The sequence below is a fragment of the Microplitis demolitor genome, chromosome 3 (genome assembly GCF_026212275.2).
Source record: "Microplitis demolitor isolate Queensland-Clemson2020A chromosome 3, iyMicDemo2.1a, whole genome shotgun sequence".
NCBI lineage: Eukaryota > Metazoa > Arthropoda > Insecta > Hymenoptera > Braconidae > Microplitis > Microplitis demolitor.
In genome coordinates, this window is record NC_068547.1 from 4398123 (window position 1) to 4425967 (window position 27845).

The 27845-nt window shown below is 26.6% G+C and overlaps 1 protein-coding gene across 4 annotated transcripts; it reads left to right on the top strand.

Annotated features, from left to right (window-relative positions):
* Positions 1-1354: 1354 nt before the first annotated feature.
* LOC103580676 (rho GTPase-activating protein 190) lies at positions 1355-27845 on the top strand. Of its 4 annotated transcripts, none has more exons than XM_053737291.1 (21): positions 1355-1573; positions 4693-5478; positions 7246-8156; positions 10765-10974; positions 11301-11487; positions 13107-13222; positions 13338-13490; positions 13799-14037; positions 15216-15588; positions 15670-15921; positions 16360-16538; positions 16630-16813; positions 17417-17625; positions 18225-18632; positions 20140-20373; positions 21582-21764; positions 21936-21988; positions 22080-22479; positions 23808-23939; positions 24026-24173; positions 24615-27845. In XM_053737291.1, exons 2-21 carry the CDS (start codon positions 5308-5310, stop codon positions 24811-24813), a joined length of 4941 nt encoding a protein of 1646 aa, XP_053593266.1. In that variant the 5' UTR covers positions 1355-1573; positions 4693-5307; the 3' UTR covers positions 24814-27845. The 4 variants fall into 4 exon arrangements, with proteins under 4 accessions (XP_053593266.1, XP_053593269.1, XP_053593267.1 ...); XM_053737294.1 differs by having other exon boundaries at positions 18225-18365; XM_053737292.1 differs by having other exon boundaries at positions 17435-17625.

The following is a 27845-nucleotide window of genomic DNA, read 5'->3' on the forward strand; positions in this document are numbered from 1 at the left end:
GTCTGTGGTGCCGCTAAGTGTTGAGTGTTTAGTGCTAGTGTAAAGTGTTGCAAGTTGCTGATGCTGATGACTTCCAAGTTCCTGAGCAAACTCATCTGGCATCGTCTGGTGGGAAATAGCAGTAAAGTGACGTTTTTTTAGCTGCAATGCACTTGGAGCAATTTAAATCAAATCTCCAAGTGTATTAGGACACCCTTCTGCATATTATTTCTCCACCAAGGTTTGTTCAAACACTTGCGTGTTTTTTTTTAGATTTTTTAAATATTTTTCTAACATATTCTGCCGCCATTTTATTTTACCGTACGATTTTTAGTTTTCTCCAATTTCTAATTATTTATTTTTCAAATATACGCAACAGCTCCTCACAGCGCATTTCAGAATGTCTCCGAATGAGTGTGAATGTAGCAGATATCAGCAAAATTTCAAATTATAATTTAACAAATTAAACAATCGAAAAAATTCAAATTTTTGAAAATACGCATACTGACTTTCAAATTCTATAAATGCGCATTTATTTATTTTTATTAGATTTACATTTCGTTCATTTATTTCAAAACTATTATTATAACAATTGACAAACCTCTGCTACATTCCCAATCATGAGTATGAATGTAGCCGACAATTATCAATTTAAAATATGTCAATTAAATTTAAATCGAATAAAATAAAAAAAAAAAAATGCGCATTTATAGAATTTAAAAATCAGTATGTGTATTTTTTTAAATTTCCTATTTTGAATTGATTAATTCGTCTATTAGTAATTTAAAAATTGTCTGATATCTGCTACACACACTCATTAAAAAATTTTAATCTCACCTAATTTTTTTTTTTTAATATTTTAAATAATTTTAGTACTCATATTCACACAATCATACATACGAATCATGCAGGTTACAAATTAAAAATAAATCAAATTTAAATTAACTACCCATTATTCAAATATATAAATCATTTTCACTCATGACGTTTTTTTATCAGACTACTCATGAATGACTTTACGCTCATTAGTTTTCATTCATAAAATCTATAATTTTTTTTTTAATTCAGTTACATAATAAAATAAATGACATTTAATTTTTAACAAGTAAACCAACAGAAAGTGAAATAATAATTATTTCATTTCCGTAAGTATAAAATTTTTAAAAAAAGTTTAAAACTTGGTCGTGCAAAGATGTTTTTTTTTTTTTCTTTTCTTTTGTTCTCTGTTTCAGTTTTTTGAATTACTCTGTTTCACTTGCACTCAATACTCCAGGTATTAATGGAAGCTAATGCTTTGAGTACTAACCAAAAAGAAAACATAAATCGCAGTGTGCTCTGATGGTGAGAGCCCACCCAGCAGAGCAAGATGGCTCCGCTCAGTACCACCAATAATCGACACATTTTACGTCATATTATTTACAATAAATCAAAATGTTACTCACTCTAATAATATTATTTTATTATTAATAACAGCTCAGTTATTTAATATATTTATTAATAAATTATTATTTGTTGATAAATAGGTGTACTGAGAAGTAATTGTGGATTTTAAATAAAAATTAACAAGAAAACGGCCGGTTGGCGTGCCAGACAGGTCAGTGTATTCCAATATCGAACTTTTCTCTTAGAACTGTATTATTTTATTAAATTTTCATTTTTTTTTACCTCTTTTAATTTTTATACAAAATAATTTTTTAAAAATAATTACATTTCAAATTATTTATTAAAAAATCTTCATAATTTTTTTTTTATTTTAAAAAAATAAAAATTAATTAGTATCGCTATTGAAACGTTTCACGGTTGTGTACAAAAGCATATTGATCTATCCATGCCTGTCATTTTTATATTTTTTTTTTTTACATATTTTTTTTACCATCACATTAGACAATTACTCAATTAATTATAATTTAAAATAATTTATTGGGTTTTTAAGTTTTTTTAATTTAAAAATTTTCAAATTAAAATACTTTTGTCAGTTTCGGAGTTTGGGTAATTTACGTTTTGTTAGATTATTTTTTTGTAATTACTAGAGAATTTTTAAATTTTAAATTCGGTGGCCCGAAAATCGATAGCTTTTGATGTATGCAGTATTCAAGTTTATAATTGATAATATTAATTATAGATTGACAGGAAAGTGATTTATTTTTAGTAAGTTTTTTTTTTGCCATTGAATATCGATGGGTATTGTATTGTGTGACCGTGAAATTTTTATTGAAATATTGGTTTTTAAATGTCAAATGCTATTTTGCACTTGATTGTTATTATTAATTTACGATTCGATAAATAAATTTATTTGTGTGAATTAAAACAATAAATTGTTAGCATTTTATTGCGACTTAACAACTTTTTTTAATAAATATTTATAATTGATTAATTACTATTATTTATTGGTTCGATTACTTGTGTTTAAATAACAGTAAAAAATTATTTATTTATATTTTTTAAATTTATTATTGTTATTATTTATTTAAAAAATGAATAAGTAGATTTTTTTTTTACGACTTATTGAAGTGAATCATAGAAATAATTAATTAATTGATTGAAAATGTCACTTGTGATTAAATCATATTTTGCTAATTATTGAACTCGAGTATATTATAAATAATGAATTGAATTTAATTATCAGCAATTTAATAAATTAAATAAATTACGGTATTGATAATTAATCATAATTTTTATAAGATAAATTTTTTGAATTTTAATTTTAATAGATTCTTTCATTGCGACTTTATTTGAGTCATTAAATTATTTAACTTTTTTTTTAATTGATTGATTATTTATTTAAAATTTAAATTTTAGATATGTAATTGATAAATTTAAAATTTAAAATACTAAAATGATAAAAAATTAATGTCAGACAAATAAGAACTGAAAAAGAGAAATTTTTTGCTTCTCATATTTTCAAAAGACGTTAAAAAATTTTTAGTTTGTGGTTTAAGTCTTTCTTTACAAAGGAAATTAAATAAAAGTTAGCTGACGTTGTTCTTTGACATACATTTTTTTTAACTTATACGACTTTTTAAAATTTTAATGTAGATTTTTGAAAATAATATTTAGCTTTTAAAAAACAAAAAATCAACTTAAATATTTTCAGTAATTTTTTCTTAATTAAATATAATTTTATATGTTCGATATACTAATTGCTAATTATAATAATTAAAACTTTAATTATTGTTTTAAAAACATCAAACTAATTACAAAACTTTTTTTTATTCATAATAATAATATTAAAATTATTTTTTTTGTTACTCTGGGAACAAATAATTAAAATTTAATTATTTAAATGTTGATAATTTTCTATAATTTTAAATCTTTTTTTAATTTTACTTTTAGAAATTCATATAAATTTTGTTAGAAACAGAAAATATTAATAATCCTAAAGTTAGTTATGAGTACAAATGTAGCTAACAATTATCATTTAAAAAATTTTAAATATGTGAATTAAGTGTAAATCAGATATAATAAAAAAAATGCGCAGATATAGAATTTGATAATCAGTATGTGCATTTTTTTAGAAGCTAGAAAATTATTCAATCAAAAATAATTTTTTTTATTTGGTAACTTATAATTTTTCTATGAACATGGTGGCCATATTTCTGGAAAACCTATAAATGTCAGAGAATTATAAATACACTGGGAAATCAGGGAAAATTCAGGGAATTTCTTCACAAAGCTAGAAAATTTTTACTTTCTTTTGTTTTGACTGAAAAAATCGGATAAATTTTTTTTTCTGTCAAAACTGTTCAAAAAAGTGGCACGGCGCGAATGCGATTCTAATACCGTCTTAAAAAAAATTAGTAGAAATTGATTCCAATAGTGAAAAAATGAAGCAGTTAGAATTGAAAAGGCTGTTAGAAAAAAAAAGTCTTAGTAGAAACCAATCGTCAGGATCTTCAAGCTATTAACATCCACATTGACAAGTTAAAAAACCAAAAACATTAAAAGTATACATAAGTATTGAACTAATAAGTTACACTACATTTATTATTCGCGTACTTGATTAATATTTTATTAATATCCTATAAAACGTTCTTATTTATTAAATTTATTCTAGTGAAAATGAAAAATTTATTTATATTTTATTTTAGAGTAAGTTATATAAAAACATAGATTTAAAATAAAAAATGAAAAATTATTCATTTAATAAATAACGAAAACCTATGAACATTGACAAATAATAAAATAAAGTTTCATTTAACGACAATGATTGATTATTTATTGAATTGACTTTTACATTTTATTTTGAATTAAATAAATATTTCCAATGATTTAATATAACTACATATGTTCAGGGAATTATTTAATTATTTGACTGCAATTCTTGTAAAAGTCAGGGAAGTTCAGTTTCAAAAATCTGTGGTCACCATGTAGAAAAAATTAGAAATTGTCTGCTTTTTTTTCTATCATTAAATATTAAATTTTTTTTAAACTGATCTACTTAAATTTCTATGTCTTTTAATTATTTATATCTACAAAGTTCTCAGTAGAAATAATTTTTTCCCAGGATAAAATAAAAGAAAAATTTAAAATAAAAAATTCTATTGTATAAACTGCTAAATCAACATTAACATAATTTAATATTAAAATATCATAATAACAATAAGGATCTAAATGCATGGAATGTTTTAATTAAAATTTTCCATTAAACATATGTTGTATATATGAACATAAATGAGAACTTTTAAAGTCTAATATTAAATTATTTCATTTCAGGTAAATTAATACAGTGCCATTGTCAGAATAACATTGCTCATATTAAAAAAAAAAAAAAACAATAATAACGTTAATAAAAATAATAATAGTAAATGTGTAATCGAGCTCATTTTAATAATAATCATTAATTAAATAAATATTAAATAAAATCGATAATAATTACAAATGCAACGAATGTTTTTAAAGTATAATATTAATGTGATGTTACGAACAAAAATAAATGAGTGGATCAAGTGATAACATCAAATTAAAATGAAGTCTATTAATAATAATAATAATAATAATATTAATAATAATAAATAAATAAAAGTAAAATAGTGATTAAAATAATAAAATGGCAAAAATGTTGCCAAAGGGGACTTTTTTAATTTTTATATAGAGATTGTATAAATAGATAATACAACGACCAAAGATAATTAACGATACTGGAAGTTTAAATCGTAAATAATTATTAAGATGTGGAAAAATATATAAAATTGAAGGCCACGTTGTGTCTAAGAGAGTTAACATTTAAACCAAGTGGCGGGTGATAATAATTTTAAAAATTAATAACTGTTAGCTAATCAAGTTTAGCTAAAAATATATAAATATTAACTGTAATAATTGAGTTTTAACATGGCACGTAAAAGTGATAATATTAAATGTATTAACATTGCGGTTGTTGGATTGTCTGGCACTGAAAAAGACAAAGGACAAGTTGGAGTCGGAAAGTCATGTCTTTGCAACAGATTTATGAGATCACTTAGCGATGACTATAGTGTTGATCATATTTCTGTTTTGTCACAGGTAATTAATATTTTTTTTCTTTACAACTATTACAATTATATAAATATCTAGGTTGTTTTAAATCAATACTTTTTTATTCAAATTCTTTGATAATTAATTGAGTTGTTCTTTTGTAAAGGATATTCTCAGACAATAACCCCCCCCCCCCCCATACTTTTTAAAAATTCAATGAACTTGAACTGTCATAACCGTATTTAATTTTGATCAATTAATTAAATAAGTAAAGTATTAATTGAAAAAAAAAAAAAAAAAAAAAAAAAAAATGTCTTATAGTTGTTACCAGTTTTTAGAAAAAAAACAGGACCTGTGATATTTGAATTTTTTGTGAGGTGGCCACTATGGTCCAGCTTTACTATAACACCATAGCATTTCAAACAGGAATAATTTCTTAGTGTATTTACCAAAGTTCGTTTAACTCCTATTTGATAACAACTGTAAGTAATTTTTTTTTAAGTCTATCTTGGCGAAATTGCAACTACCTTATCCTTTTTTTAATTAATGCTTCAATTATTTTTGAATTAATTAGTAAAATTTTAATACGGTTATGACAAGTCTGGAATATTTTAAAAAAGTGTAGGGGGGGGAGCATTGTCAGAGAAAGCTCTTAGCATGAATAAGTTCAATTTTTATTGATTATGTACATTTAAGGTGTGTAGTTTTGAAACCGGAAGTAGATATTAATAAAAACTAATTTTTTAAAGACAGTAAAAAAAATCTCCGGATTGTATTTAAATATAAATTTTAGGCGAATTTAGAACTAATTAATCATTAGATTTTTCTGATTTCGTAATCATCCGTGGATTTTTAAATTAATTTCTAGTAGTATTTTGTAGTAAATTCTTAAAAAGTATGACCCCAAAAACTAAAATACGAATTTATGAAAAAATTCATTAAAATTTTTCAGAAATTATGTGGATTAATTTTGAAACTTGACGCCTCATTCATAAATAAGTTTTCTTGTTCATAGCAATTATTTTAATTAAAAATTTTCAATCAATACATTCATTGAAAGACATGATTAATCATGACACATAGCAGCTAACTCTTTGTATTTTCAAACAATGTAGTGTAGTTGTTTACATTCAATATCATTAATAATTAAAAACAGCAGTATAGCAGTGACAATATTTGATCGTGTAATTTGATTAAATAATTTATTAATTCTTTGTCAATGTCACAATTGATTCGTTAATTTTCCAAATTCTAATTAGTAACATTTTTTATATAATTTTTTTTTGTAGCATAGTAAAGAATGCTTGAAAAAATTAATTAATATTTTAATTTAACGCGTGAAATAATTGTCGTTTTATTGACATAAATATTTAAGCTAAAAATAATTACAGAATAAAAATTAATTATTGTGCGGCAATTTATCAGAGCTTTAATATTTAAATTAATTAAAAATAGTATTTGGAAAAAGATAATGTCGTCCCTTTTCTGGGTAAATCTCGTAAATGCAAAATTATAATTTTTTCAGAAATCGATCAAAACATCTATTCTGTTACACGTGCGTTAATGAAAATACAAAAATTCAAAAGTTTCTCGAATATTATAATTATTCAAATTTGAAACTTTTTTTACGCAGTAGCAGTACTAAATAATGTTTTTCACTCATAATTTTAATTATGAAAAAAAAAAGTAGTTAGAGGTTTGCCCAGAAAAGGGACGAATACATTCAGTCGCTTTATAAAATTTAAAATCTAGTGATCTCTTGAAATTTTTAATCAAGTAAATATTTATTAATAAATAAAAAATATTATTTTACAGTCGGACTTTAGTGGTCGTGTTGTAAATAATGATCACTTTTTATACTGGGGTGAAGTAGTAAAAGTTGCTGAAGACGGTACTGAATATCAATTTCAAGTAATTGAACAATCAGAATTCATAGACGATGCATCATTTCAACCTTTCAAAGGCGGGAAAATGGAGCCATATGCAAAACGTTGCGCTGCTACTAAAATAACTAGTGCTGAAAAATTAATGTACATTTGTAAGAATCAATTAGGAATAGAAAAAGAGTATGAACAAAAAGTATTACCTGATGGTAAATTAAATATCGATGGTTTTTTATGTGTATTTGATGTCAGTGTGGTACCAAATCGTTCAATTGAAAAACAAATTGAAATCGTATCGAACATATTGAATAATCTAATAAAAACTAAAAAACCAGTTTTATTAGTAACAACTAAAAATGATGACGCTAACGAACAATATGTAAAAGAGGCTGAAAAATTGATATCACGAAAAGAATACAAGAGCTCGATTTCAGTTGTCGAAACTTCATCACATGAAAATATAAATATTGATGCTGCATTTCTAGTCTTGGCACAAATTATTGATAAAACTAAAGTTAGAAGTAAGATAATACCTTTTAGTGAAGCTGCTAGATTAAGAAAAGAATTATTAGACGCTTCAACAGAATCTCTACAAAGATTAATACGTATCCATGTTACGGATTATCGCGCACTATGGTCACAAGCTTCGAAAAAACTTGCTCAGCACAAAGAGTTTAATAATTTTGTTGAATTGTTTGGTATCGATGCTACACAAAGGCTATTTAGGCGACATATTAAAAAATTAAAGGACGAACAAATAGCTAAAAAAATACAAGGCTATTTAGATATGTTGCCAGACATTCTCCACGAAATTTGTCCAGACATTTCCAGTCTTATTAATGAGTGAGTTTAATTATTATATTTACTATTATAAACATTTTTTTTAGATTTCCAAAGGTGACTTGCACTTTTTTTTCTTTTGCACTTGAATGGACGACCGAAACTGTCCTCGGTGTTCTTATACAGCAAATAGAGGCTTTGTCTAAATTTTTCTTGCAACAAATGCACGGAAAAAAAATAATACAGTTTCGTATATTAACGTAGCACTTCAAATAAAAAACTGAAAACATTTGGAAAATTAGTTTCCAATAATAATTTTATTAAATAAAATTTTCAGTAATAAATTTTACAGTTTGAAATTTACTTTTGGCTCAATAGTTGAGCAAAAACTTTAAATTGTTATTTGAAACTGTATTTATTTTTTTTTCCATGTGGAAACTTTCAATAAATTAGACCGAGGATCGCTAGATTATAAAGTAATTCATGGATTCTTAGTATGTAAATGTGATATAAGCTTTCACTTGGGATAAACAAAACAATATCCCTCTCAATTACATTTATTATAGAAATATGCCTGTTGCACTCGATTTCATGGCACTATTGTAAAATTTTTCTTTAATATCTTATTTCGTCGAGTAGTGTCGGGAAATACTATCGATGAAGGTTTATATATGTATGCAAATATATACGCGTATTGTTATCACAATAGTGCCCACAATTTTTAACAGATAGTAATGAAATTTGATAAATTATCTAGGCGAATACTTTGATCGATTAGTTTAGAAGTCACATCTCATACTTATTTAAGGGCTTTTGCAGACAGTTCCCCCCCCCCTCTTTTTTTTAGTAGATTTCTTACAGAAATCTGGCTATTGCATTTGTCCTCATGGCTGAATTTTCAAAGAATTTTGTCATAACAACATAGTTAATCAAGTAGGTTCCAAAAAGTCTACTAGTTAAAAAATGTATATATATAACCCGGTTTGTGGATACGATAGCGTCTAAAATTCCAAACGGATTTGAATAAAATCATTTTTTGTCAATTTCTCTCTAAATATCTTTTGAATGTAAAGCAATAGCTCATTTCTATTACATGTATCTGAATGTTCATGAAATTAGCTTTCATCTTCGTTATTTAACTGACCATTTCGACAATTGTTTCAAATAAATAAATGACTGAAAATTTTTGAAAAAATTAAGAAAAATTTTTTTATGCCTTCAACTCTCAATATTTTTTGAATGATACATTGCAGGTTAATTTCGTTGATTGCATCTTGTAACTATTAAAAAAAGCTTTAAATCACAAACGACTTTACCTAAATGAAACTTGGCACACATATCGTTCAAGTTAATACTTAAATTTTAACAATTCATTTAAACTATTATGATTCAAAATTTATATCATGGATTTTTAATAGGGCTTACTATTATCAAAACTTTTAGCGGTCCAATAATAAATATATTACGAGAAATCTACTTCCATTTCGGCTGCCGAATGCCCTTTTTAAATATTTAATGATTTTCAACTGTCATAAAAGTATTAAGATTTTAATAATTAATTTTAAAAAAAGTCAAGGTAATTCTCAGACATTGCTGTCACTTTTTAAAAATTTTCAATGACATCTCTTGTTAATTGGGAGTTGAACAAAGTTTGTAAAATAAATTTCAGTAAAATTTTTATGTCAATTTTATAATTTGAATTTAAACTGCAAGTAATTTTTTTAAAATTCTACATCCAGGTGAAATTGTAACTGCGTTGTCCTGTTTTCCACTAATGCTTTAACTTTTTTTAAATTAATTAATAAAATTTTAACACGGTGATGACAGTTCAAGGTCATTGAATATTTTAAAAAAATGAAAGGACATTGTTTGAGAATGCCCTTAGAAGATATTTTACAGAGAAAAGTTAAAAGTTAACTGTTAAAATACTTTTTAATTATCATAAAAGTCACCTCAAACTGAAAACTTATACATAATGTGAAAGTTATTAAGACGATCCAGAAGTTCATTAATAAAAGTTATTTTTAAGTTAGCCTCAAAATTATCTTTTTAAATATCACATGAAAGTTTTCTGACACACCAAACTTGTAAGTAACGTCACGTTTAAGTCAACAATAGATAAATCTTTAAATAATTTAAAGGTGATTATGTCACTTGAAATATAAAGTACACCGATAAATATACATTATTAAAGTAAAATAATAAAAAATATATAGAATATTATTTTTATTTTTTCGTTTTAACGTTATTTGCACTTTACAATAGTTTAATAGTGGTAATAGTATAGTGTAAAAATTTGCTCGAATACAAATAGACAATATCTTTAATAATACAAAATTCTTTAGTTAGAAGTCACTCAACATTTTTGATACTACTTTTTTGAAAGTATAGCTACTATTGAAAAATTTAGATCATTAGCGTATTCATTGACTGTAGCGAATATTCTGTTCCTAGGACCACTTATTATAAAATTCCTCTTGTTTTGTGGTAAATCTAGTAACTTATTTTCTCTCAAAATTTTAGTAGGCACTAGTAGTTTTATTTCATTAATAATCTCCGGATTATCTATTCTGTTATTGATAATGTTGTGGAAGAAGCACAAATCTATCAATTAAGTTGATAATTTAATTTATTTATTGAGCTAATGAATTATATTTATCAAAATTAATAGAGAATGGTCAACAGTACAACAATTTATTAAAGAACATCCAGACTTTCATCAACACTTCTATGAATGCCCAGAAGATATATCGTGGATTGATTACGACTTTGGTGAAAATAATACAACTAAAATACCATATGAAGTTCTTGAAACTCCAGAAGCTGAAACAGTCTTCAAGAATCACATCAACGCTCTGCAACAAGAGCAAAGACGATTAGAGTAATTATATTATTTTACAAACTTATTAATTAAATAAGTAAATAATTGTCCATAATAATAATAAATAAATATATTTATAATAATGCTTATGCTTTATTTTGGGTGGCGTTTCTTTGTGCAGACTTCCAAAGAGGTAATTTGTCAGTTTAATAATTGCTCATTAATTTATTTATTTTACTAATTGCATGTTAAAGTTAACTTAATTAATTTTACCTTTTAGGTAATTTACTGTTAGATGTTTACGTTAAAAGTTATTTTAAATTTAATATATGTGATTTATATACATATATATTTATGTTTGTATACATATTATATGTTTTTATCAGATGGAAAAAGCAATTTAAGCAATTGCTAGAGGAAACTGGGTACGTAACGCCTGGAAAACATTTGTCAGAAGTGCGAGTACTGTTCATGGGTCGCGAATGTTTCGAAGCGCTTTCTCATCATGATTGTCAAGAAATTTATGACCAACATCAAAAAGAAATAATTGAGAGAGCGAAACATAATTTTCAAGTATGAAAATATTTATATATATATATTCTTTTATTAACCTTTTGTCCATCGCGCTATAAGGGAATCCCCGCTTTTTTTAAATGATAATTTCAGGAAAAAAATTTTGGAAAATCCAAAAGTGCACACCTCAATTGCTCAGCAATATTTTGAATAGTCAATTTACTTTTATTAATTACTGAACCATGTATTTCTGTTTAAGCTAAAAAAAAAAGTCTTGTCTGTTTAATTAACACGAAATATTTTTTGACAGTAAGATAGTGGCTATTCTCATTTACCTATTGAGAAAGATATTAAATAACTGATATCGTTTAATTAATTACCCGTGTTTTTTCCGTAGAAATTGCCATGGCAAATATGAAGTATAATAACAGTCAATAAAAAAAAGTAAGAGAAGGAAAGGAAAACATTCCCATTAAAAATGGCTACAGGGTGGGTTTGTTTGCATGTCAAAATGCCGGTTTTAACAGAAATTATTTATTATAAAAAAAAACGAGGACTACGTTAGTGATTTTCGAAAATAATTCTGAAGATAGTGAAGAAAAATTAAGTCATTTCGTCAAGTCATTCTCGAAATATCTGTGGCACAGATGTTTTTTGAACCACAGACTAACTCAGCTGCCCAATTTCAAAACACAGTAACTGCCAAAAATAAAATTTTTGAAATATCGAGGTTCTAATTAGCAAATTATCTAACTTGATATTTTTTATTAGGTGATTCTGTGCAATTTTCAGATAGTAATAGTCAGAAAAAATATTTGAGTAACCTAGACAAAAATATTATACATATACTAAATATGGAATTGATTTTTAGATGAAAAAAAAAATTTTTTTAAATAGATTTGGAAAACGTTGTCTCTTACTGTGTTTTGAAATTGAGCAGCCGAACTGACGTCCACGATAAATTTTTTTTTTTAATACAGTCGAGTCGCGTTGTAAGTCCTATTAGTGTTTCTCTCATATTAACGCTAGTCTGGTTAAAAGAAAAAGATACAAGCCGGACTTACAACGCGACTCGACTGTAATTCGTATCGGACAACTTAATAAAAGTATCAGGTTTATTCATTAGTGTTTCCTCTTTCTTTGTAATATGTAAGTGTGATATGAAAATAATATATACATTTCAATGTGAGGAAATCATGAGACCTTGACAAGTCCGTTATAAAGCACAACCTTTCCGCTTCGCGTTCGAGGTGCGCAATTAATAATTACCTTCCTAAATCGATTCAGCAATTCGTGTACTGATGTCTTACTAATCGATTGAAAAAGTTTCTATAATTTTAGTAGCCCTATTTTTTTTTCTAAATTTATGTTCCTCACTGTGCGACTGCTCTCGCAAGTAAAATTTGTTTGCAACGTTGGCATATTTATAAAAATCATTCTCAGCTAATTCAATCAGTTAAAAAATATAGAGCCTAGTAGTATAGCTAATAAATAAATTTCATAGAAAATATTTATTTTAAAAAATATTCAAAATCGACGTAGCAATATTGCACTAAAATTAACATTGCGGCGATTCTTTCACCGTGCGACTAACGATGTCCGTCGATGGACGAAAAGTTAATATCGCTAAACAATAAATAATAATATGTTCTATTTATTTAATATTTTATTTTTACCAGGAACTTTTACTCGAACACGCGGACTTATTTTATCACTTCAAAAGTATAGCTCCGTCTGGTACAATTACGCAAGATGATATTAAGGAAATAACTGACGCTTTAATAGATGACTTTAGGTAATTGCATATTTTAATTATAGTAATTTCCGTTGTGATTTCATTAAATCTGATAATCTTTTATTATTATTATTATTATATATTATAATATATAATATTATTACTGTTTCAAAAGGTACAAGACATTGGATAGACTTGATCAAGATAGAAAATTGATGCTTTTTCAACATCTTGGTTTTGTTCATTGTCCAATTAGAGAACATTGTCCTGCATTTCCTAATTGTATGGATGCTCTTATTGAAAGAATACTCGGTACTAAAGCACACAGGTATATTATTGTAATAATCCATTACATATTTTTATCCTTTCAATAGAGTTATTTGAATAAAATCCATAAAAATAAATTATTTATCATTTTATTATTATTATTTTTTTTTAATGTAAAGTTGGAAATTAGATTAGATTTTAGTTATTAAAATTTTTTCCAGAAGACATTAAAGTATTTAAGGAATTAAATTTTAATGTAAAATAGGATTTGAGTAACATAAATAATTAACATAGTTTTAATTGAATATTTAATAATAAATTATTTAATGTAATTTTTTTACGTAATAATAAATAATAATTTATTTATAGACCATCGTCATGGAATCACAGTAGTCAATGGCAATTAACATCTGAAAATAATCAATTAAATTTAGTAATACTTGGTAGCAATGGACTTGGAAGTGAATTTGCTCAGGAAATAAAAACACAAACAGATGACGATGAAGTGGAAATTGATTGTCAGTTATATACACTCGGTTATCGAGTTATTGACGGTGACGTTGGATTACCCCACAATTCATTTACAACCTCCGATTTTATGCCACACGGTGAGTCATTAATTTATACTTGTATAATAATTTAAGAGTAATATCGTTATGTAACTTGATAATAATAAAAATAATAACAATAACATCAGCCATTAAAACAAAAATAATAACGAGCAACCTAGTCACTACGTGACTGCCTGAGTATTACTACCAAATTTTTAAAATATGATTTTAATTTAATTGTTTATTAAAATCTATACTCTAAAATTAACTCTAGAATCTTTTGTTTATTTCTATTATCATTTAAATTTAATGAGACAAATCTCATCATTAACTCGCAAACTTATTGATTTCGATGATTGTATAATCATGGGATTCTTGAAAAAAAAGTCAACATACGGTCAAATTTTTTTTATTAGTCGTCTAATATATTTTTTTTACTGATACCCAATTAAATCTGTTTAATTTTTATTATCATAGAAGACATGGCATAGACTAAATTTTTCTTATTTTCTCTTAATTATATATATAACAGTTATATATATTCAGTGATATTCAGTGACAGAATAATTAAAATATTAATTTATTTAAAGAGAATAAATACGATCGTTTTTTTCCCGCGTAATTTAAATGTAATTCGAATGATATAGATAAATTTATTTATCTCGATACTTGGCAAGAAAAAAGAGTTTAAACCATGAAAAGGTACAAATCCTAGTCAAAACCTTTCTAACGATCCCAAATTTAATAACATTAACTTATTCAATCATATAGATATGGCTGGAACAAAATTTTCCTTATTCTCTTAATATTATAGAATAGATACTTAATGATGAATTTAAATTAATTACGGCTTTCCTGATCTACTCAATTGACAGAGAATTTTCTAGATTCTATTCTTCTATTCTTCCGCATGAGCGACTACACGTGGGTTAATAATGCTAATATCGTATTATTTTATATGCGCACTGCAATACTACACATAAGTAGAATCGAATCTCATTATCATAGATGTTCTTGTTATAAAAACGGTTTTGCTGTATTTCTACATTTGATCACTTATGCGAAGGAATAGAGTCTAGAAAACTTTCTGTCAATTGAGTAGATCAGAAAGTCCAAAATTCCCTTCAAAACAAAACAAAAAAAAAAAAATATAATAATCATTTTCAAAAATTATGATATTTAAAATATAAGTGTGATATAAAAATAATAATAATAATATATTATTTGAATTGTAGGTTCATTTTGTATTTACGCAAATGAAGATTCATTTGAATATATACGTTCGTCATTAGAAAAAACATTGCTCTCAAATTTAGAGCAAGAAGATCGATTACCATTTCAGGGATTACCAATAGTAATAATGTTTGTACCTGACATAACTATTGACGAAATGGAGTCAATGAGACTCAGAGAAGAGGGACAAAATTTAGCTGACAGTTTACAGTGTCCGTTCATTGACGTTTGTGTTGAAGATTTGGAGCCAGATAAGCGTTTTCCCCACTCATTAGTTAAAGAGGCACTTCAACAGCTCATACAGTCGATTAATCATCGTGCTGGTTTTTTAAATATTTACCAAAGTGTTATTGAATGTTTAGAGCCCGATATCAGGTCAGTTATCAACTCTCATTATCATTAATTAATTATTCATTAATTACTTATTAATATTAATTCATTTTTTTTTGTTAACAGAATAATAATGTGTATGTTTTGTGGTGATCCTTATTCAGTGGAAAATGTCTTAGGACCTTTACTGAGTCATCAGTGTTGTTTTTTAAGCGGTGAAAAATCAATCGTACTTGAAACATTTCTAGGCGACTCGAAACGACGTGTTGAAGTTATTATATCAAGCTTTCATGGCGCTAATGCATTTCGTGATGAATTAGTTCATGGATTTATTTTAGTTTATTCAACTAAAAGAAAAGCTTCATTAGCAACTTTAAAGTATATTTTATTTTTAATATTTTTATTAAGAGACCTTTCATAAAATACTTCACACAAAATTTTACGTTTTGAAACCCCCCTAATGTCACATTTTCTGAGACCCCCCTATCAATACTAAGTCACAAATAATGCCCCCCCCTCCCTGTACATGATACATGAAAATACAGCAAATAGTCTTATAACGAGGGCAGACTATTAAAATATTTATTATTTGCAATAATAAAAATGTTTTAAAAAACCGAGAGAAAAATTGGTAAAATCATTTGATGAGCTGCCCACGTCACGTTTTTGAGACCTCCGATCCCCTTTGTTACATCTTGCCACAATAAGAGACCCCCCCCCCCTCATAAGTGCGAATGTATTTTATGCATGGCCCCTTAAAAGTATTGCAATTGGTAATAAATAATAAGTAAGGAAAATAATTGATAATTATTACAGCGCATTTTCAATGAATATTCCAAATTTACCGATTCAAATAATGGCAGTAACGGATACCGGTGGTGCTAACGCTTTCTTCAGTAATGATCTATCTCACATGCTTATCACCGAAGGAAATGCTACCGCAGACCGACTTCAAGCCCACTTTATGACATCAGCGTCTAGTTGTCAACAAAAAAGTAATAACAATTAATATTTAATCTAGTACTTTGTTGTATTTATATAAATTATTTTTTATTTATTAATTTATTTGTTTATTTTTTTTTGCAGCGGCATTTTATACGCCATTTTTCAAAGAAGTTTGGGAGAAGAAACCCGAAATCGAGCAAGCTTTTCATATGGAAGAACCTGGTAATTTAAATGACAGCGGAGAAGGAACTTTAGAATACTCAGCATTACATCCAATGCCACCACCAAGACACGAGAGTTATCATCTACAAACACCAGACGATGGGTAAGGCATCTATATATAATTCTATTTATTAGTTATTTTAGTTCATGTCTTTATTATTTTTTTTTAATGAAGATTTAGTTTTGTTTGAGTCATGGAAAAAAAAACTAATAAAATTATTAATTAATAAGCTTAAGGTTCTATTGTATTTATGTACGAATGAGCTCCATATATTTTTGATAATTATTTCATTTAAATTTTCAAAGTGTCCAAAACTGGGCTTCAAGTGACCACAAGTAGTACCGCTATCTCTACCCTATAGATACTATGGGGTTATTAAGGACATTCTCAGACTCCTTCCCATTTTTTGAAAAATATTCAATGGCTTTCAATTATAATGACCGTATTAAAATTTTTTTAATTAACTTCGACAAAATTTTAGCATTAATTGAAAAAGCTACAACAGTTACCATTTCGACGAGACATAGATTTAAAAAAAAATATTTACAGTTGATACCAATTAGGAATTGAATGAAATTTTGTAAATAAATTTTAGCCTAAAAAATTTGAAAATTCAAATAAGTTATTCAAGTCTGTGATTATTTAGTTGTAATGGTAGTATATAGTAATAAATTATTTGTAAATTAAAAATCTAATGAAAAACAGTATGTCTGTAACTTTCAGAAGTGGATCGGAGTCGTACGAGCAATTGACGCCTGATGGTGAACTAGGTGATACAGTATTAAATGAACAATTTAATGATCATCGTGCCACACCCAGCGATGATAGTGATATTTACAGTCAAGTTGATTTTCATCGGGAAGAAAGAGAACGAGAACTACTTAAAGGCGGTGATTTCGCTAATAAATTAACAGGTTTGTTTCTTTTACTTCTACTTATTACTCCTATATTTTTACTTTCATTCATTACAAATTTTTAACAAATTCAAATCATCAATTTTAATTTTTAAGTCATAAATTGATAAATATTTAACATTACAATTTTTTTTTTGTCCAAAAGTCTATTAATTGTAAATGATATCAATATTTTAGTTCACAGATATTTTTAAAATCATCCATATTAATTTTAAAAGATTACAATTATAAAAAGTATTTGAAATTTTTTGGAAAAAATTAGTATTGTATTTTCAAAAAATTTATAATTCAATTTCCCGTGAATTCTTAGATAATTCCTCATAATTTTTTAATTTACAATCAATTAATTCAAATTCGGAGTGAATACGGCATAAAATAAAATCCAGATCACTCTGAAATCACTCCCGATTTTTTACAGTATTCACCCGGGAAAAATAATTGTAACTTACGTTTACTTCGATTTAATTTTGATAATTATTTAGATCTATGACAGTTATTATTAAAAAAAAAAGAAAAAAAAAGAGTAGTGTATTTATCTAGAAATTTTTTTATTCCGAGTTTTTATTTACTTATTTATGTCTTAATTTATTTTAAAACAGGATGGGTGAAAGACACATTCAATATGCATCATGACGGAGTATCAAACACGTACTCGCATCGAGCATTTACAACAGGCCGTAGAAACATCTCGCAAACAAAGTCACGACCCAAAGGCAACAGTCAAACATTAAAACAACCGGGTAAAATAAATTTAAAAGACTTTTCTAACGTGACGGATGCGATAGCACGTATGAGTGTTGGAGAAAAAATAGAGCATGGTTCGAAAATGATGGGCCATGCGCCACTAGCGACTCCGGAACTTGTAGATCTTGAGTACGCTCATCCCAAAGACGTTGTGACTAATCTTTATCCGACTTACGACGGAGAGTATGCGTACGCTCTTGTACAGGATTCTATTTCGAATAATAAATCTAAATTACGGCATAGACGTGAGAAGGGTCAACCATGTAAGTTTTTTTTATTTACAAAGTTTATCAATTTATAGAATTGTTGATAATTCATTTGGTTTAATTATTATTTCTTTAAAGTTCCAATTGCTGTAACATTAGTTTACATCAAGTTTAAAATTTTTTTTACAAAGTTACAGTTTTAAAGAAAAAATTTTAAGTAATCGTAATAATTAAATTCAAATCCATGAGTAGAATTTGAGAGCTCAACATTTTAGTTTTAAACTGAGCGATTTTCCTTTGAATAATTTTTTGAAAATTAACTTAATCATCAAATAAAATTTCGAGAAATTGACTTGATAAAATGTAAAAAAAGGAAATTGAAACTAAAATATTGAGTTTTCAAATAAATTTACAAGAAAAAAAATTTTTGAATTAATATGGAGCTTAAAAAAAATTATGTTTATCTTAGATTTTTTTAAAATTTTATTTTAATAAAATAAGACACAAAATCTGGAAAGGTTGACCCTGCGTCAACGGGCCAGCCCTAAAACTTCCTGCTGTGTTTGAGCTTTCCGAGTTCACAGATAGATTTTTTTATCTTAGATTTTTAGGATCTTAAGAATAAAAGTCGGGTACAAATAACCATATGAGGAACGGATTCATCGGGTCATAAGCCTTATCGATAGGTCAAAAAACAGCCTCAAAACTTATATCTTATAGATGTGACAAAGCCAAGTGCACTACTTGGGTACCAAACAACATTCAAAAGAACTCGCATCAATAATTCCTAATGTACCGAAATGAATCGGGATAAAACTATGAAATGGTTATACTACAAGTATTACGGAAATATCCCGAGGCGATTCTAACTAGAACACAGGTTTGAACGGTGGCAAAACTGAATAGTCAACTGACCGATTCAACAAGGTCTCATTTTAAATTTTCCTCTGAAAAAATATATTAGTTTCAGAGTAAAATTTAAAATGAGACGTTGAATCGGTAACTTGACTATTCAGTACTGTGCTCAGTTTTGCCCCAATTCAAACCTGGGTTCTAGTTAGAATCACCTCAGGATATTTCCGTAATACTCTTAGTATAACCATTTCATAGTTTCGCCGCGATGCATTCGGTACATTTGGAATTATTGATGCGTCCTTTTGAATGTTGTTTGTTTGGTAATCAACTTATTCAACTGAATATTCTCCGTCCCTTAGATCAAGTACTTGAATAAATTTGTAGATTGCTGTATCTGCTACTTGTCGATAAATGTTTTTAGAGTGATGGTATGACCTCCAACAAATTTTTATTTTTAAAATCTTTCATTGACGTTCGATATTTATCGAAATCAACTAAACCGATTTACACGAATCTTTTGGCGGCCGACATAAATATCAATTTTATTTAAAAGCTTATCAGCTTACGGGCTTTAAAATGCCCAATGGTCACTTTCGGAACTTGAATAATTCTTTTAAAGATGAATTATCCTTCAATTTCTTAAACTTTTACTTTAAATAGATGTTATCATATGTGTAAATGTATAAGAAAAATTATTTTTTGTCAACAGCATACAGTGATTCAGATTCAGAATGGAGTTCGTTGGAGCGTCAGCGGGCAGACGCCCTTAGTAAGACGAATAAAAAACCCTCAAGTTATAAACGTACTCGTAAGAAACGCACTGCAATACCAGTAGCAACACCAAAAGTACCTTCGCTAGCCAGTATGGTCAGTGGAGATGGTAACATTGGTATCAATTACTCGAAGGACGACAAGAGTTGGCGTATCGATCCTACTGAACGTGGTAAGATAATTAGCTACCTTTAGTATTATATTGAATAACATGCATAAATATACATATATGAGGTTTCATGTCTAAATATCACAGTCATAATATCACACAACAAAACACTACAGTCACAATATCACATAAAAAAATATCACATACCAAAATACTGTACAATAAATTATCACACGTCTAATCACTTGCTCAAATATCGTAATGTTTTAATATCACACTGTAAAAAATTTTGGTGTGAAAATGACCCCTGAGAATTTTACACGGCCGTGTAGTGTGAAATAATGGTGTAAAAATACTCGATGTAATTTTAATATGATCTGATTATTGAACATTTTTAATTACTTAATCAATAACTATATTAATTTCATTTAAATATTAAATATTATTTTGAACATTTGACTTTTAAACGAGAACCCTGGTCTGACAGAACAAAAAGTTTATTAAATTAGAAGGTATTTCTCGTACTATGACCCTCGGGCTAAAAAGAAATTGAAATTTGACAAAGTGGTGGAGTTTTCTAAAAAAAATTCAAGTTTCGCGCGAAAATTTCATGATTTTTGGAATGGCGAAATTACATTTTTGATTCGATCGGAAAATTGGAGATTTATAGTATATAGAAACATATATAAAAGAAGCTGGAATTCAAATCTAATTGATCGAATGGTTTGTTTTCGAGTTATAACTGCAGCAATTTTGAAAAATGCATTTTTGAGAACCGAAAAGCGGCTGCTCTTCAGGTGGCTGTAACTCAAAAAAACTATTCGAGACATACACTTAAAATTTTAGTATGTTATTTTTGACGGTATAGACTATGTTCAGTGTAATTTTCACACTGTCATTTACGCTACACCGAATCCAAAAATTTTTTACAGTGCAAATGAAAAAATATTATATTTTTGACACAAAATATACTTCCTAAGCATCGAATATCTATATGTACACGATTTTAATGCTTTTCTTTTACGCGTGATATTATTACGCTGTGAAATTCGGACATATGATAATCTGATGAATGATAATTAGACGTGAGATATTTTTTTATGTGATATTTAGTCGTGACACCTATATAATTATTCTCAGTTAAATGTATACATATCTATATATGTTTATTTGTATTTGTATTTCTATGGCTATGACTATCTACATGTTACTTGAATGACAAAGTTACTCAAGATAGTATAGTCAATGTATTATTATTATATATTCAATAGTATCAAGTGAAACACCAGATAGTTCTGAGTCAAGTGAACCAGAGCACGGTACAAGATCAAGATTAAAACCAAATAAACATGCTGGTGCTGTTAGTGTGAGAAAGAGATTTGGAAATTCAGCGGCTACGCTGCAGCATCCATTCAACCTTAAACATGTGACTCAGGATATGTTCAGTGTGTCCTGTGAGTCCTTAATAAAATTAAAATTCAATTGAATTATAATGCATAGTGACAAATGTGAATGAAAATTCAATATTTATTTTGATTATTTTAATATTTATTCCCTTGTAAATTGTATCTGCATGAATTATTGTTTATAAATTTTTAAATAATATTTATTTTATTTTATTACAGATGACGAATCCAGTCTGGATGTGTCCTCACCACGAGAAATAAATTCACCGAGTGTAAGTATATATTTCAAAAATTTTTTTTTGTATAAAAGTTATTTTGACGTAAGGTGACATGAGAGTTAAATGTTAAATACGATAATTACAGTTTGGAATACTAACGAAGGGTAAGGACTGCGACAAGCTGACGCGAAAGAAAGACAAGCAGAAGGCTAAAGAGGATGAAAAGTTGGAGAAGCGGAGGCAGAAAGAAGAGAAACTCAAGAAACACGCGGAAAAAGAGAGAGAACGTGAGAAAAAGAAGCAGGATAAAATAAAACAAACCAAAGGACCTGGTGGTGGTACTGGGGGTGCTGGTGCCTCGTTAACGGGCCAAAGTCAACTGTCGCTTATTGAAGATTTTGCACAGAGTGAAACTAATAGAATACCTTTATTTTTGGAAAAGTGTGTACGGTTTATTGAAGAAGAGGGTCTTGATTCTGAGGGTATTTACAGGGTTCCTGGCAATCGTGCTCATGTTGAGTTACTTTTTCAAAAATTCGAAGAAGGTAATTTTTATTTATAATTTATTTATTTTCCATAATATAGTCCAGGTTTTTTATGAACTTTATTGACAAAGAATTAAAATTTACAACCTTATTGGTCTAAATTACAAACTATCATTTTCAAAAAAAAGTATTATAATTATTAATTGAATAGACGAGAAATTTATATGCGGAAACAGATATCAAGTCGAGAAGTAACAGATACTCATCTACTATAGATGTAACAGATACTTAGTGACATTATTTGTATACTTTACGTCCATTTGACTTTATTGTCCATATTGCAGCACTAAAATAAGGGTGTCCTGACAGCGCCCTCTTTCCATTTTTTAAAAATATTCAATAACTTTAAAGTGTCATGATCGTGTTCAAATTTTATAAATTGATTGAAAAATAATTGAATCATTCATTGGAAAAAACAACGTAGTTGCAGTTGCGATTACGCAGGAAGAAAAAAAGACGAAATATTTCAAAAAAATTTTAAATAATAAAAATTAAACTGACAGAAAAATCGGAAAATATAATTAAGAAGCTAAGAGTTTAATAATAATTAATAATAAAAACGTTAAATATAAAATAAAAATATTTTTAAAAATTGCACTTGTAGTTTTTTTAATTTTCTGCATGTGCAAATTTTTAGTTTTCTTTTTTCTTGCACTTGATTTGTTGAAAAACAGATCCGAAAATTGTTAATTGTCTACTAATTTCAGAATTATTTGACAATGTAAAAAAATAATCAGAGTAATAATAAAAAAATGAAATATTAATAATTATTATGGGCACTTTTGGATTTTCCAACATTTTTTTAAAAAGTGGCGGGTATTGTCTGAAATTGCCCTTAATTATTACTACAAATTGAACTACTATCAAATCTGAATCCGTAAAATTTAAACAAAAGTTACTTCTGTATTTTAAACAATAATTTAAAATTCTAATCCATTTATATAGAAAATGATTTGTTACTTCCGAATAACCGTGACTTAAATAGTAGAACCTTCTTGTATCCTAACCTAAGTCTTCTCTTTTGTGATTGGCCTGTCTCCTTCTTTTTCTGTAACGGTTTCACATGAAACAATGAAACAATATTTGAATACAACAGTTTTAGGAAAATATAAAGGTTTTATTAAAAACAAAGAACTATTCCAGAGGATAAAATTTATTTAAATATTCAGATGTTGAATTTAATCCGATTAAAAACAATGTCGCTTTACACTAAAGGTTATACATTATTTATTTAAATTTTCTGGATTATTTTCTTCTACTAAATTAAAAAGAATAATTAGTTACTAAATTAATAAAAAATATAATTTATATAATTTTGATTGTTTAAGATGGTAATGTTGACATACATTTATTGGATATTCCGGTAAATGCGGTAGCAACAGCACTCAAGGACTTCTTTTCAAAACGATTACCACCACTTATTGACAAAGAGCGTATGATTGAACTAGAAAATATTTCCGGTTCGTAATTATTTATTTATAATGTAACAAAACTGATTATAGTCAATGAAATTTACACAATAATTTTTTTTTTTCGTTGTAATTAGGTGCAAGAGGTGTAAGTAAACCAATGTCTGCTACCGGTATGAATATGGAAGATCCAAGCTGTAGATTACTCGCCTTACGATCGATGCTTAATCAATTAAATCCAGTTAATTTCGACGTTTTGAAATTTATATTTCAACATTTCGTAAAGTAATTATTATCATTATTAATATTACAGTCGGACTCCATTAATTCGGACAGTTTTCATTTCATAATGCAAAATTATTACCAATTTATCGTGTGGGAGAGGGCGTAGCTTGTAGTGAGAGTCAAAATTGAGGGAAAGTTCCGAGATAATGGAGTTTGACTGTGCTTTTTTTTATTTATAATTAGAGTAAAGTGATCGATGGTCAATCTTCTATCAGTACCCAGTGTATTTTCTCCGATATAATTTTAAATTATTTTAAGACAGGCAATGAACGATTTCCTGACTGATGAGATGAGTTTTTCAGTAAACTAATCTATAAATCTATTTAATTTTTATTTCCTTAAAAGGAGGCCAAGAACTGGGTACTGTACTGAGTTTACTCTAATTAGTAATTTATAATTAATAAATAATAATATTAATATTGTGTTATTAAATATTTACAGAGTGGCAGAAAATTGTAAGTTAAATAGCATGGACAGTAAAAATTTGGCAATTTGTTGGTGGCCTACATTGTTGCCAATTGAATTTAATGACTTGGGTAGATTTGAAGCTATGAGACCTTATTTGGAGGACGTTGTTCAAACAATGATCGATCAGTATCCCTTTCTTTTCTGCGACAAAGAAGCCATCGTCATGGTTTAGTAATGGACTATCACGAATTCAAAACAAAATTAGGACCTATAATTAATAATAACAATAATTATAATTAAAATAATAATAATAATCATAATAATATTAATATTAGTATTAACATTAATAATAATAATAATAATAATAATAATAATAATATTTTATATTTAATGGGGTCCTATTTCTCTATTAAAAATAATCATATACAAAGCAAATACATTTGCACTAGTCCAATTACACTGGGAATTTAAAAATAAAACTTAAAAATCGGTCATAATTTGAAACGTCTGAATTTCCAATTAATCAAACGGTCGCGAGTAATAGCAACGAGTCAATCATGGTGTCATATAAGTATGCATGTATTTTGAGTATATATATAACATATATACATATTTACAATTTAATTAATTTATTTTAAATATTTATAATAAATTACGTAGTGATAAATTAATAGTACGTAAGTTTTAAATAATTTTTTAGCACTGTCTTATTTTTATTTCGCACTTTGTCAACTCAAATTTTAATGCTTTTACATCAGCATTTTAATAAATTATTTAAATAAAAAAAAAAAAAAAAAAAGAATTTGTAAATTAAATCAATAGACGTTAATTTTTAACAAAGAAAAAAAATAATGAGAATAAAAAAAAGACATTTTTTAGGTTGTGCCATGCCAATCGTATCTGTTTATAATTAAAAAAAAAAATTAGATATCGATGCACGGCGGTGATATATATAATCTATTTGCTTATACCATTCCGTCTAATTAAGAAAAATAATAATGATAATTAATAATTTAGTAAATAAAACGATTTTATTAATAATTTCAATCGTTTTATAATTTTAAAAATGATATTAACAATTATAATTAATAATAATAATAATAATAATAATATTGATTGATTGAGTGATTAAGTAAACCAAACCAAGAGTATTTTTTACTCAAACCAATTTTATGGACAATCCATAGCAAAAAAAAGAGAAAAAAAAAATATGAAACATGTCAGTGCATCTAAAATTCATGTAAATAAAAAAAAAAACTAAACAGGCTCAGACATAAAAGTTTGTCCCGAAATAAAGAATAAATTAGACTAAAATGATTAGCTGTCAATGGTTTGACATTGAAAGTGGTCAAAATAATAATTATTAATGATAATAATTGAAATAAATTGTCTGAAGAAATGCCTCGATCAAATAAATGCGGACAATAGTTGTCACTAGATGTGCCATAGTTTATACAATTTGGTATTGTGGAGATACATGATCGATTACCCTTTTTGGTAATATGATAATTCGATATCTGTGACGACATTTGAGGGTAAAATGTTTTTTTTTTTAAATAAAAATCGTGGTATTTAAACAATGACGCACAATAACTGCCTCCAAGTATCGCAACTGCAAATGCGTTAGACAATTTATTGTCTGAAAATATTAAAAGTAATAATGATTATTATGATTATTATTATTAAGGTTATTATTATTGCGATAAATTAAATGGATGGTGAAAAAATTTTTTAATGAATTTTTGAGCTAGGGTTGAATTTGGATTAGAGATTTTTAATATTTTTTTTTTTTAGTTTTTGTGAAAATATTTAACGCATAATGCTCGAGTACTTTTCGTTGTATTGCTTTGAAGACGTATGTTTCATCTAATAATATGCTTTCTATGTAAATTTATTTTTTAAAACTTTTTAGTTTTATGAGAAAAAAAAACTATCAGATTTTAATAATTATTTATTTAAAAAAAAAATAAATTATTACAAATTTATATAATTAACTTTTCTTTGTCACACAAAAGTTATAATAATAAAACCTTTCGATTATTATGTTTGTTATTCAAAAAAGATTTTTTTTTATTATAGTAAAAAATTAATTATTTTAATAATTAAATTATTAACACTCAGAATATCTAATAATTTTTTTTTATGTTTAGTAAATGGAATTTAAAATAACATTTTATTAGGGGTGTGCAAATCGGGTTTGAATCGAATCGAATAATTCAAAATTTTTCGAAGACAGGAGCTTTTCGGTAATTTGAAACAATTTGAATTATTTGAATCTTTTCGAATGATTTTGTCATTAAAAAGAAAGTTTTAGAATTATTCGAAAAATACAAATGCTCAATTCGAAGTTCTATTTGAATAGTTCGATTCGATTCGATGCGAATAATTTGTAAGGTCAAAACTATTCGTACACCTTTACATTTTATATCACAAAATAAATATGTTAATTATAAATTATTAATTACTGCAATTAATATCTGATAGTTTTATCTTGATTGAATGCAAAAATTAAATATTACGTCTTCGAGGATTTGCATAGACGCTTGGAAGCTTGATCAGTGTTAAAATTTATACTAAAAGAAAAAAATAATTAAAAAAACAAAAAAAAAATGTAATGTAATATTTCTAAGATAACCATTGAGTACTTGATGAATACTCAGTGATTTGTAATTGTTTCAATTTAGTAGTATCGAGGTTTTATACATTCGTACATACATAATAACATGTAACAGTGTAATAGAAAAAAAAAAAATTAAAAACCCAAAAAAAAAAAATTAATAATAATAAGTGATAAATGTGTGTCGCGTTTGAAATTTTATAATTAAAGGGATCCGATGCAAGTGAAAATGATGAGCGATCAATGAATTATTTTTTCCTCTCACTGTGTAATTAAAGCATCTATTGTCTAAGTTTATTGACTATTGTCTCGTTGTAATTCTCTTAAAAGTCAAAAAAAAAAGTTTCTATCCTCGTTATTGGATTTTTATAATTAAAATAAAAATAAAAATTAATAATACTAATAATAATAATAACTAAATATCAATGCCTAAATATGATCTGGCAGTTCTATCACATAATTGGCCTCTTCTTTTTATAATCAACCCCAATAAATTATTAATTAACAGGGACCTATAAATAATTACCACAATAATTATAATTATTAATTACAAGTTAATATTAAAAATTAAATTTAAATAAATAAACAGCCGGTGTTTTTTACAATGAATTTATTTAAGTGATCAATAATGAGCCTACTCGATAAAT

Coding starts and splice junctions, on each gene's coding strand:
- LOC103580676 (XM_053737291.1), top strand. CDS start 5,308: ATGGCACGTAAAAGTGATAATATTAAATGTATTAACATTGCGGTTGTT. Junction 17,626..18,224: donor TTTCGCTAATAAATTAACAG/GTTTGTTTCTTT, acceptor ATTTTAAAACAG/GATGGGTGAAAGACACATTC. Junction 23,940..24,025: donor TGAACTAGAAAATATTTCCG/GTTCGTAATTAT, acceptor CGTTGTAATTAG/GTGCAAGAGGTGTAAGTAAA.